The sequence below is a fragment of the Scyliorhinus canicula genome, chromosome 27, assembly GCF_902713615.1.
Source record: "Scyliorhinus canicula chromosome 27, sScyCan1.1, whole genome shotgun sequence".
Taxonomy (NCBI): domain Eukaryota; kingdom Metazoa; phylum Chordata; class Chondrichthyes; order Carcharhiniformes; family Scyliorhinidae; genus Scyliorhinus; species Scyliorhinus canicula.
This window is the reverse complement of record NC_052172.1, coordinates 14,021,057-14,034,590: the sequence shown is the minus strand read 5'-3', so window position 1 is coordinate 14,034,590 and position 13,534 is coordinate 14,021,057. Positions and strand designations below refer to the sequence as shown.

At 51.4% G+C, this 13,534-nt stretch overlaps 1 protein-coding gene across 1 annotated transcript in view; it reads left to right on the top strand.

The window, feature by feature from the left end:
• ptgir (prostaglandin I2 receptor) overlaps nucleotides 1–12,271 on the top strand; it is a 70,240-nt gene extending 57,969 nt beyond the window's left edge. Inside the window, exon 2 of the mRNA XM_038786229.1 lies at nucleotides 11,607–12,271. Within this exon, the coding sequence (XP_038642157.1) occupies nucleotides 11,607–11,834 (228 nt within the window). The 3' untranslated portion in view covers nucleotides 11,835–12,271. The remainder of the gene's footprint in view (nucleotides 1–11,606) is intronic.
• The last annotated feature ends 1,263 nt before the right edge of the window (nucleotides 12,272–13,534 follow it).

The following is a 13,534-nucleotide window of genomic DNA, read 5'->3' as shown; positions in this document are numbered from 1 at the left end:
TGAAGGAAAGGCAACGCCTTTTTTGGAGAACTGGGACACATAAAGCTGAACGTCAGTCAACTTCTATCTCATTCCGTTCTATCCACAGCACCGAAGGGAAGGGCTAAAAAGACTCTGGAATTCTATCCTGAAACCTCTCCGACTCTTGTCCTCCCTCCCCTCCTCCTCTTAGCCGCCACCTCTACTCAGCCATCCCGACATCTTGATGATCAGAGGATTAGATGGGGTGGACAGTGAGAGCCTTTTTCCTCGGATGGTGATGGCTAGCACGAGGGGACATAGCTTTAAATTGAGGGGCGATAGATATAGGACAGATGTCAGAGGTAGGTTCTTTACTCAGAGAGTAGTAAGGGCGTGGAATGCCCTGCCTGCAACAGTAGTGGACTCGCCAACACTAAGGGCATTCAAATGGTCATTGGATAGGCATATGGACGATAAGGGAATAGTGTAGAGGGACTTTAGAAGGGTTTCACAGGTCAGCGCAACATCGAGGGCCGAAGGGCCTGTACTGCGCTGTGATGTTCTATGTTCTATGTTGAGTTGCTCGGTGTAAAATTGCGTTTGGTAAACAAATCGCAGCCTTGAGGATTTGTCGGTGCATTGACGGCGCTACCCAAACGCAGTTGGTGGGCGGCGCTCTGAGGGAAGCCGAGGCTGTTTGAAAACATCTCTCTCATACTGCGAGCCCCTGCGAGAAGTGATCCTGATGTTGCGATCGTCCGGATTGCGAATGTTTACAGGACAGCACGCAGGCTGGGATCCGCTTCCTGTTTGCACAGCTTGGCTTGTCTCTCCCGGAGGCCTATTTAAGGCTGGGCCATGCCAAGTGGGAACCAGCTGCTTCCTGACGGGATTGACGCTGCAGGACCAACCGGCCAATTAAATGACGGGGGGGGGGGGGGGGGGGTCGCCAGCTTTAATGTCAAAAGAAGCCAGTGGTGGGAAGGTATAGATTTATTTTATAACTATCTACAATCGTCCACCGTTGGGGCAACCAAGCTGCCAGTCCCTGCTTGGGCCGGCTATTATTCTAGGTTCTAAAGAGCCCCAGTCCATCACACGAACCTGCCTCCCATCCATTGACTATCTACACCTCCCGCTGCCTGGGGGAAGCGGGCAGCATAATCAAAGGCCCCTCCTACCTGTGGTGATATGCATCACTGTAAATACACAAGGGGTTAATGTAAATACACTGGGACTAAGTAACCACTAGAGGGACCATGACATGCAGACATTCAACCAATAGATCAGTAAGATAGGACACGACCAATGGGCAGTCAAGACACACCCAGAGGTGACACTACCACAAGGGGGCTACCCATATAAAAGGACAGAGTACCCATATAAAAGGACAGAGTACACATGTTCTTTCTCTTTCCATAGGCAACACTCCGAGAGACAGGGGCAGATCAGGAAGCATCACACCCACCGCATGGCTTAGAGCAGACTGGTTAGTTAGATTGAGTTACTATAGCAAGATTAGCAGGAGAGTCGAACCCAAGTAGGAGAATTGTTAACTGTTCAATAAATGTGTTAAACCTATCTCCAAGTCTGAACCTTCCTTTGTCAGAGTGTACATCAAGGAAGCAGCTTATGCTACGAGAAGAAGCATAACATAACACCACCTGGCTTACTCACTCTTCCAACTCCTTCCATCGGGCAGGAGATACAGAAGTCTGAGAACAGGCATGAACAGACTCAAAAACAGCTTCTTCCCCACTGTCACCAGACTCCTAAATGACCCTCTTATTGACTGACCTCATTAACACTACACCCTGTATGCTTCACCCGATGCTGGTGCTTATGTAGTTACTTTGTGTACCTTGTGTTGCCCTATTATGTATTTTGTTTTATTCCCTTTTCTTCCCACGTACTTAATGATCTGTTGAGCTGCTCGCAGAAAAATACTTTTCACTGAACCTCGGTACACATGACAATAAACAAATCCAATCCAAGCCAATCCAACTGGGTGGGCCTCCACCCACTGCCTGGGAAGTTTGTACTCCACATGCCCCATTGGGAGATCGGTAATGGTTTCCATTCCCCCCCCCCCCCGCCCCCCCCCCCTCCCCCCCCACACCCCCCCACCCCCACGACTGGCCTGGAGTCTCCAGGAAGTGAAGATCAATCTCCCAGGACGCTGCTGCGTGTGACCCTGGAGTAAGATCATCAGAACATTAAAAATGAATCTTTTTTTTTGTTGTCATTTTCTGTGAACATTTCACTTCAGATAAATGGGAGGAAATGTCTGTTTGGGTGACAGTCAAACATCATCCATTTGGGTAATGAGTGTTTTCTCCTTTCCGATTGACGTAAGAAGGCCGGAAGTCACAAGGATGGACGTGTTGGCCTAATAATGGCCGGAGCGTTGTGGTGGGGTGTGGTTGGGGGGGGGGGGGGGGTGATAGAATCTCCAGGAATACATGTCCTCACTGTTGGCAACCCTAACCCTCACCTGGAGACTGGTCGTGACACGCCCCCTCAAGAACAGCACTGGATCCAGGCTGTGGCCACATCCCACAGCAGGCCCGGCTGGGACTGTAGGCCCGAGACCCCCTGCTCAGGAGCACATGGAAAGCTCCCTGCAATTATTTAAATAGAATAGTGGAGTGTTGCCATGGCCAACACATTCACCTTACCCGTCACAAAAAGGAGATTTGTTCGCCCGTTGTCTCGCCGCTGTTCGAGGAAGCCTTTGTCTCATTCCTTTCACGGTATGTTGGCAGCATTTATTGTCCATCCCTAATCGCCCCTTGAGAAGGTGGTGGGCGAGCCGCCTTCTTGAAGCCGCTGTAGCCCGAGGTGTAGGTACGCCCACCGCGCTGTTAGGGAGGGAGTTCCAGGATTTTGACCCAGCGACAAGTGAAGGGACGACCGATGTATTTCCCAGTCAGGGTGGTGAGTGACCTGGAGGGGAGCCTCCAGGTGGTGGGGTTCCCACAAGGAGAACTCGCCTTCTACAAATTGACTGACATATTTGCCCTCCATTTCAGAAGAATATTATTGACTGTAAAGACCTTGGGAAGGTAGCGTATCAACACAAGATCCTCTGGGCGGGATTCTCTCACCCCGGGGCGGCCCGGAGAATTGCCGCGACCAGGGCGAATCGCGCCACGCCACCCCGGCATCGGGGCAGTTGGCGCGGCGCCGGCTGGAGCCGCTCTACGGGGCCCCCCCCCCCCGGCGATTCTCTGCCCGGGATGGGCCGGGCGACCGTATCAAAAAACCCAAGTCCCGCCTGGGCTGTTCTAACTTGCTCTTACCCGGCGGGACCTTGGCGTGGAAGGCGACCTGCGGGGTGGGGGGAAAAGGGGGGTCCGACCTTTGGGGGGGGGGGGGCCTCCGCTGTGGCCTGGCCTGTAATGGGAGCCCACCGATCGGCGGGCCGGCCTCTCGGGCTGGGGGCCTCATCTGTTCCGCGCGGGCCCCTGTAGCCCTCCGCCATGTTGAATCGGGGCTGGTGCGGAGAAGGGAGACACCGTGCATGCACGGAAATCGCGCTGGTGCCACTGCGCACGCACGGACCCCACGGCGCCCATCTGACGCCTCGGTCGGCAGCTGGAGCGGCGCGCTGGCCCCCTGTAGGGGCCAGAATTGCTGATCCTGAGGCCGTGTTGACGCCGTCGGGAAACGCGACGGCCTTTACGACAGGGTCAACACTTAGCCTCAAGATCGGAGAACCCCGCCCTCTATTTTCTCCTTCCCTCTACGTAGCCCATTGGGGCTGCGCGAAGAGGTGGTTTATGATTTGCCCATTGGCTCCAATCAGACTTGTCCTGCCCACAAGGAGGAGGGTTTTAGCGGGAAGGGAAGAGTTGCTTCCGTCGTGGCAGTACAGTGGGGTGGTGGCAATCGTAGAATCCCTACCGTGCAGAAGGCGGCCATTTGGCCCATCGAGTCTGCACCAACCCTCCGAAAGAGCTCCCAGCTTTGCCACCACCCCCACCCCACCAATCCCCATAACCCTGGACACTAAGGGCAATCGATCATGGCCAATCCCCCTAACCTGTACATCTTTGGACTATGGGAGGAAACCGGAGCACCCGGAGGAAACCTACACAGACACGGGGAGAAGGTACAAACTCCACACACACACACACACAGTCACCCAAGGCCGGAATCGAAGCCGTGTCCCTGGCGCCGTGAGGTAGCAGTGCTAACCACAGTAATGTTACTTGGCTCATAACCCACAGGCCCAGGATAATGCACTGGGGACATAGGTTCAAACCCCACCACCGTAGAACCTAAAGTAAACTCATTACGAACGCAAACGTGGATTTGGGGGCAGGATGAGGCCACTCGGCCCCTCGAGCCACCTCTGTCATTCAATGAGAACATGGCTGATCTGATTGTGGTGTCTGCATTCCCACCCATCCCTGTTCACCTTTCAAACTCTGTTAGTCAGGAATCTACCCAATGCAGCCTCCGAAAGATTGAATGACCCTTCATCCACCACTCTCTGGGGAAGAGGGTTTCACAGATCCCCAATCCTCTCAACTCCCTGGGAGAAATGGAAAATCGCCTATTTTTAAACCATGTCCCCTAGTTCTAGCCCCATCCACAAGAGGGAAACATGTTTTCACCTTCCATCTGGTGAAATCCCCTCAGGATCCTGATATGTTTATGTATAACATATTTTAGAAATGTATTTTTCTACAACCTATGTTGTCTGGAATTGAAAGCAAGAAATGAAATGAAATGAAAAAATGAAAATCACTTATTGTCACGAGTAGGCTTCAATGAAGTTACTGTGAAAAGCCCCTAGTCGCCACATTCCGGCACCTGTCCGGGGAGGCTGGTACGGGAATGATGACCAACTTCAGGTGACAGGGTGTGTTTGTGGAGTTTGCACGTCCTCCCCGTGTCTGCGTGGGTTTCCACCGGGTGCCCCGGTTTCCTCCCACAGTCCAAAGATGTGCTGGATAGATGGACTGGCTAAACTGTCCCTCAGTGTCCAAAAAGGTCAGGTGGGGCAACGGCGATAGGGCAGGAGATTGGGCCTCGCTAGGGTGCTCCTTCGGAGGGTCAGTGCAGACTCGATGGGCCAAATGGCCTTCTTCTGTATGGTAAGGATTCTATGAATCTATTGCCGATTGTCATCAAAACCCGTCTGGCTCACGAATATCCTTAGGGAAGGAAATCTGCCGCCCTTACCCGGTCCGGCCTACACGTGACTCCAGACCCACAGCAATGTGGTTGACTCTAAACTTCGCTCCAGAAACGGCCGCGCAAGACACTCGTTCGAGAAGCAATTAGGGATGGGCAACAAATGCTGGACCCGGCCCAACGATGCCCGCATCCCATAAAGAATTTAAAAAAAACACTTGGAGAATGCTGTCGAGGTGCCAAATTCGAAGCAAGTAAACGATCTGGATTTACATCAGCACTATGCACAGTGCTGCCAAAGAAGCACTTTTTTGAACTGGCGTCGATGTTGTAATGTCGGAAACTTGGCAGCCAACGTCCGCACAACAAGATCCACAATCCGGAGTGCGACATTGACAAGGTCACCTGTTTTTTTAACAATGTGGGGCGAGGTTAAATATCGGCCCTGGGGCACCAAAGGGGGGAATTCACCTGGTTCTTAGAACATAGAACATAGAACAGTACAGCACAGAACAGGCCCTTCGGCCCTCGATGTTGTGCCGAGCCATGATCACCCTACTCAAACCCACGTATCCACCCTATACCCGTAACCCAACAACCTCCCCCTTAACCCTACTTTTATTAGGACACTACGGGCAATTCATCATGGCCAATCCACCTAACCCGCACATCTTTGGACTGTGGGAGGAAACCGGAGCACCCGGAGGAAACCCACGCACACAGGGGGAGGACGTGCAAACTCCACACAGACAGTGACCCAGCCGGGAATCGAACCTGGGACCCTGGAGCTGTGAAGCATTTATGCTAACCACCATGCTACCCTGCTGCCCCAGTAGCGCTGCGTGATCTTTCACATCTGCATCCACAAACCCTGGGCCCAAATAATTACACACAGGGAGGGTCCTTCACCGGCTGAAGAGAAATGAGGTCTTGCAAGCCAAAACAAAAACCAAACGTGGTTTCCTCGCTCACATTTCTCCCCAGTGCGGAGGGCGTCATAGACTCATCGAATCCTTACATGACAGAAGGAGGCCATTCGACCTTTCGATGACCCTCCGAAAGAGTACCCTACCCAGGCCTACTCGCGTCATCCTTGCCCCGTAACCCTACCTGATCTTTGGTCAATAAGGGGCAAATTAGCGTATCCAATCCTGCTGCACATCTTTGGACTGTGGGAGGAAACCGGAGCACCCGGAGGAAACCCAGGCAGACACGGGGAGAACGTGCAGACTCCGTACAGACAGTGACCCAAGGCCGGAATCGAACCCGAGTCCCTGGCGCTGTGAGGCAGCGGTGCTAACCACTGTCCTGCCATGACCTAGGTCGAATCTTTGCCTCCACATGGCTGCACCGGCTTACACACGGCTCAGAAACAGGCCATTCGGCCCATTTTATAACCTGCACTGAGTCAGATCAGCAAATCAGGCCATTCATCTGCCTGTTGCTAGCCCCCAAGAGGGTGAATAAAATGCGACCGGGCTGGGAAAAAAAACCTTAAATCAATGCCGAGGTGCCTATTGCTGAGAAACAGCGTAAACACCTGGACAAACATGTATGTCTCGGAGCTATAATGATTACCACATGATCCTAAAATTGCGAGAGTGTCTCCAAATTATTGGGTCGGAATAATATTTATCAGATGCTATGGCGTATGGGTTTAACTAACAACGCAAAGTGAAAAGTCATGTTTGTTCCTCAATATTCCATTGCCTGCAGACAGAGACAGATCAGGCTTGGACAGGGAACAACCTCCAAACCACATTGAAATTCTGGAAGTCAGTTCTTCCAGCTCGATGGCCAAGATAGTCCCAGACTTGTAGCTTGAAGTAATTTTTACTTTCTCAACATTTATTTACAAGCGTTCTCTGGGGTGCATCTGGCTTCCCATCCAGCCCAGATTCAGACCACAACGTGCCTGCGCCAGAAAGCTTTAACACAGCAGAAGGTTCCGAGAATAGTTGGGACAACGCAGAGGGTGCATCACGCACTGCAGTGGTTCAGGAAGGCAGTTCATCATCACCTTCTGAAGGGCAACTAGGGATGGGCAATAAATGCTGGCCTAACCAGCGATGCCCATAGCCCGTAAATTAATTTTTTAAAACTCTGTACGTAACCTCGTGCTGTACCTGTCCTGGGAGTGTTTGATGGGGACAGTGTAGAGGGACCTTTACTCTGTATCTAACCCCATGCTGTACCTGTACTGGGAGTGTTTGATGGGGACAGTGTAGAGGGAGCTTTACTCTGTATCTAACCCTGTGCTGTACCTGTCCTGGGAGTGTTTGATGGGGACAGTGGAGAGGGAGCTTTACTCTGTATCTAACCCCGTGCTGTATCTGTCCTGGGAGTGATGATGGGGACAGTGTAGAGGGAGCTTTACTCTGTATCTAACCCCGTGCTGTACCTGTCCTGGGAGTATTTGATGGGGACAGCGTAGAGGGAGCTTTACTCAGCATCTAACCCCGTGCTGTACCTGTCCTGGGAGTGTTTGATGGGGACAGTGGAGAGGGAGCTTTACTCTGTATCTAACCCTGTGCTGTACCTGTCCTGGGAGTGTTTGATGGGAACAGTGCAGAGGGAGCTTTACTCTGTATCTAACCCCGTGCTGTACCTGTCCTGGGAGTGTTTGATGGGGACAGTGTAGAGGGAGCTTTACTCTGTATCTAACCCCGTGCTGTACCTGCCCTGGGAGTGTTTGATGGGGACAGTGTAGAGGGAGCTTTACTCTGTAGCTAACCCCGTGCTGTACCTGTCCTGGGAGTGTTTGATGGGGACAGTGTAGCGGGAGCTTTACTCTGTATCTAACCCCGTGCTGTACCTGTCCTGGGAGTGTTTGATGGGGACAGTGTAGAGGGAGCTTTACTCTGTCTCTAACCCCGTGCTGTACCTGTCCTGGGAGTGTTTGATGGGGACAGTGTAGAGGGAGGTTTACTCTGTACCTAACCCTGTGCTGTACCTGTCCTGGGAGTGTTTGATGGGGACAGTGTAGAGGGAGCTTTACTCTGTATCTAACCCCGTGCTGTACCTGTCCTGGGAGTATTTGATGGGGACAGTGAAGAGGGAGCTTTACTCAGCATCTAACCCCATGCTGTACCTGTCCTGGGAGTGTTTGATGGGGACAGTGGAGAGGGAGCTTTACTCTATATCTAACCCCGTGCTGTACCTGTCCTGGGAGTGTTTGATGGGGACAGTGTAGAGGGAGCTTTACTCTGTATCTAACCCCGTACTGTACCTGTCCTGGGAGTGTTTGATGGGGGACAGTGTAGAGGGAGCTTTACTCCGTATCTAACCCCGTGCTGTACCTGTCCTCGGAGTGTTTGTTGCTGATATTTGGTTTGTAAATTAGAAAACAGTTCATAATGGGTGTGAAAATTTCTCAAATCATTTGTGGCGGGATTTTCAGGGAGTTGGCGGCTGGCTCTGGCAGTGAGTTCCTCACAGATATTCAATGACAATTAGTCACTTCTTTGGGCCCTGGAGAGTTTCTCTGGTTTAGCCGACACTTCGGGCTGGATTCTTCCGCCCCACCCATCGCAAGATTGCCACGGGCGAAATGCGGACAACGGAAAAGTCCATTGACCTTGGGCGGGAATCTCCGGTTACTAGGCGAATGGAGCCGGAGGATTCCACCTTTAGAATTATTTCTAGCACTGGGGGAGCTGAACTCTGAGATCGGGCCGCCATTTTGAAAGGGTGCCTCGATCTCTTAGTGAGCTGGTGGGCCCCCTACCATGGGCAATGTCACCCCGCACACACATGGGCACTACCCCATATCCCCCAAATGGGGACACCCCGTTATGGGGTCGCTGTGGGGCACCGACTCTTCAGGCCCTCCCAATTCCAGCAGCCCCTCTCTTCCAGGACCCCCCCCCCACCCAACAATCGGCCCAGCCTCCCAGAAACCCCTACATACCTGCCCTGCACACCCCTACCCTTCAAACCCCCTTTCATGGGCATGGCCCCCCCCACGGCAGTGCCACATGGGCACCTTGGCAGTGCCAAGTGGGCAGTGGCAAGATGTCCACTGTCCAGCGGGTTGGCCGGGGGGGGGGGCACCTTGGCCATTCAGACCCACTGGGTGCTGTTCCGCCTGGTCCACATTTGTGAGGACCAGTGCTGAAAAGCGCCCGGTTGCGGCCTCACAGGGGAGGCCAGTGCATCCTGGGTAAGTTTGCCGAATTTGGTTTAAAACCGGCATCGGCGCGCTGTTAGATCCCGCCTTTGTGGGCGGAATTCTGACTCCGACGCCGCACGGCACTTGGATGAATCCCGCAAGGCATGGAGATTTCCAGGAAGCCCGTGAGAGGGCCCACCACGCTCCAGGGAGAGCGCAACATGGTCGGTGGCACGCGTCCAATATCTCGCATGTGATGCACAGAGTCCACTGCAAGGCAACACAGAGATAAGACCATCACATTTGACAGAAACTGTTCAAAGTGCCTCATAAACGTTGTATCTTCAACAAGCAGAATAATGAACAGGAAAGAACAGAGAAAGGATCCATTTTTATTCGAGATAATTGGCCTGTAATGTTAGTTCTGCGGGAAAATAAACAGCTTCTTATTCTACTCTAGTCATCTTTGTATTCCTGTTAAAGAAATTAACATTTTGCCGGAGTGAAGACATCCGAGCTTAATATTCAAGTTTTCAAATTACCATTAAGCTATAAATAAAGATCACAAATACAATATACATATTTTGTGAGGAGATTGGGAAGGGTTTTTCATCGAAGCTTTAATCCAAAAACCCTAATTTCCATCCCTTAGCCCTTGAATAATCCCTGCACCCCTCCGGTGTTGGCACATCCCAGTTTCAATTGATCCTTCATTGGCGGCCATGCCTTTAGTTGCCTGGGCCCTGAGCTCAGGACTCCCCTCCCCTTGTAAACCTTCCCACACCTCCCTCCTCCTCCATGATCCTCCTTAAAACCAACCCCTTCGAGTGTGGTCGTCCGAACCCCATCTCTCATCGTGTGACTGAATTGGCTGTGATCTCAACTTCACTTTCTTGCCTATTCTCCACTTGTCTACCCAAACCTTTGACTCCCTTGTCGATGAAAAATCCGTTAATCTCTGCCTTGAATATATTCAATGACCCAGCCCCCCCACCCCCCCTCCTCCCCCCACTGCTCTCTGGGAAGAGAATTCCTCGGACTAACGATCCTCTGAGAGAAAACAAATCTCCTCATCTCCATCTTAAAAGGTTCTTCGATTCTTCTTCTTCGATTCTTCTTCTTCGATTCTTCTTCTTCGATTCTTCTTCTTCTCCTCCTTCGATTGTGTCCTCCACAGTTCTCATCTCCCCATCAATGGTAAAAGATGGCAGCACTGTCAATACACTCCCCCAGTCCCTCCCGTCTCTCCCACGGGCTCACACCTCCCTGCCACGCCAGGTCAAAACTTCCAGTGTCCTTCAACAATCATTCCACTAAGCCCAAGTTTCCTGGATCCAGTTACCATCAGCAAGATTCCTTAAATTTCCAAGACCCCCAACTGTTCCCTTCCTTTCCAACAGAAAAAAAGCTCTAACCATCATCCTGCTTGGTTGTTATCACTCCTTCTCTGCTTCCCCACTGAAGTATTTGTCGCTCTCAAAAGGTAGCTGTCCTAATTCTATGAGACAATAGGTAAAGGTGTTGAGACTGCCGCTTGGTATTTCAATAGGTTTTCGTTTTGAGTTCCTGGCCCATGACAGCCAGATCACATGGGCATGTCTCCACGCTGAGTGTTTTATCGTAACTCCAGTTTTGCAGAATCTTTAGCTCAGTGGGATGGACAGCTGGTTGGTGATGCAGAGCGAGGCCAGCAGCGCGGGTTCAATTCCCCGTACCGGCTGAGGTTATTCATGTTGGGTGTGACCAGGATCAGGGACATGCTGGGTGGCGGAGGAGCGAGCTGTGGTTGCCGGTGTGACCAGGATCAGGGACATGCCACTCATCTAAGGTGTGGTGACCCTCGGGTTAAATCACCACCAGTCAGCTCTCCCCTTCAAAGGGGAAAGCAGCCGCTGATCAACTGATTAGAGCGAGTAAGGATGGCAGATTTCCTTCCCTAAAGAGCATTAGTGAAAGAGATAGCTTTTTTATCACAATTAACATTGGTTTCATGCTGAGATTTGTACTGAATTCAAATTCCACTGTCTGCCATGGTGGGATTCGAAGCCAGGTCATCAGAACATTACCCGGGCTGGATTACTAGCCCAGTGATCATACCACTCTGCCACCACCTCCCCTGTTGACAACGTTTTTTCATTCAACATAAATAAATGAAAATTGAGTCGATACTTGAGTGGGATTTGAACTTGGCCCAGCTCTCCATAAATCCGTCTGCTGCCATATCTGCTGAGGACTGACTGTGTAGTATTCAGCCTTTCTGTTCAACACACAATTCATTGCTTCTGATGTGATCTATCGATTTATTTTCACTGTTGACACAATGTCGCCAACGGCGTCGAGATGAAGGTTATTGTTCACCTCTTTCTGTTTCCTCCCCCCCTTGCCACAGATTCGCGGATTCGTCAATGCCATCTCGCCCAACAAGAACGACGAGGAGGATCTCGTGGCCTTCCGCTTCTACGCCTTCAATCCCATCGTCGACCCCTGGCTCTTCATCATACTCCGGAAATCAGTCTTCCGGAACATTCAGCGGATTCTTTGCTGCCGTTTCTCCGTGTCGCTCCACAACACTGCCTTCGAGGATCGGCTAAAACAGCAGAGCATCTCCTTATGTTGACTAAGGGCTGCTTGGAGAGGTGGGTTAGGGTGGAGCCAGGCGGACAGTCCAAGGGAGACTGGCAAAGAGACTGGCACAGTGCCCAGCCCGGGGGGAGGCGGGGGCGCCAAAGACAAATGGCGGTCGCTAAGCGTGTGGTGCGGTGGGTGGCATTGGTCCGAACAGGTATGGTTAAGAAAGGAGACGAGTGCTTTCACCCAGCATTTATTGACTCCTCCAGCTTCTGTGACATTTCCTGCCTTGGCAAGGGTGAACTTTGACCCTCTTAAAGAGGGGGCGGGGGAGCGAACTTTATTCTGACTCAACGACCCCTCACTCCATCCATCAATTTACAGGGTGAACCTTTGACAGATCGATCAGTGTTAACAATAACCTGAGTTCAGAGGTCCTTTTTTTTTGCTTTAACCCGAAAATTAGGATTAAACTATTGAACCACATGCCAACCAGACTGAATTAATTTATAATCGGAGCGAGGAGATGTTGTTAATCGCGTTATGTATGAAATGATGCCCTGAGCACATTGCTGGAAAATGTTCTGATGCTCAGGTATCTGACAAAGATTTTTGTTTTTAATTCACTCCTGGGATGCGGGCTTCGTAGGCGAGGGACAGCATTTATTGTCCATCCCGAATCACCCCTTGAGAAGGTGGTGGTGAGCCGCCTCCTTGACCCACTGCAGTCCCTGTTGCAAAGGTACTCTCGTGGTTCAGGGAGGGGGTTTCCAGGATTGTGACCCAGTAATGATGAAGGAACGAGCGTTACATTTGCAAGTCAGGATGGTGAAATGAAATGAAATGAGAATCGCTGATTGTCACGAGTAGGCTTCAATGAAGTTACTGTGAAAAGTCCCTAGTCGCCACATTCCGGCGCCTGTCCGGGGAGGCTGGTACGGGTCAGAGGCTGGTGAGAGGGAACCTCCAGATGGTGGGGTTCCCAGGTACCTGCTGCTCTTGTCCTTCTAGATGGTCATGGGTTTGGGAGGTGCTGTCAAAGGAGCCTTGGTGAGTTGCTGCAGTGCATCTTGTCGATGGTACACACGGCTGCTACTGTGCGTCGGTGGTGGAGAGTAACTGCTTAAGGTGGAGGATGGGGTGTCGATCAAGCTGCTTTGCCCTGGATGGTGTCAGGCTTCTTGAGTGTTGTTGGGAGTCGCGCTCATCCAGGCAAGTGGAGAGTCCATCACACTCCTGACTTGTGCCTTGTAGATGGTGGACAGGATTTGGGGGAGTCAGGAGGTGAGTTACTCACCACAGGATTCCCAGCCTCTGACCTGTTCCTGTAGCCGCAGCATTTATACGCCTGGTCCAATTAAAACAATGGTAAACATCCAGGATAGAGATAGTGTGCAATCCAGCGATGCAATGTCATTGAATGTGAAACGAAGATGGTTAGATCCTCTCTTGTTGGAAATGCTAATTGCCTGGCACTTGTGTGGCTCAAATGTTACTTGCAGCTAACAGCCCCACGTTTGAATACAGCCAGGTTTGTTGCATTAACACATAAACTGCTTCAGTATGTGAGGCGTTGTGAATGGGACTGGACACTCCAATCATTAGCGAAAATATCCACTCCTGAATTACAGAAAGACCCCCATTCATGAAGGTGGCTTGTCCTGAGACATCACCCTGAGCAACTCCTGGATCTGAAATAATTGTACTGCAATAAAGACAAGCAAATCCCGAAGTGTTGGACTGTATACA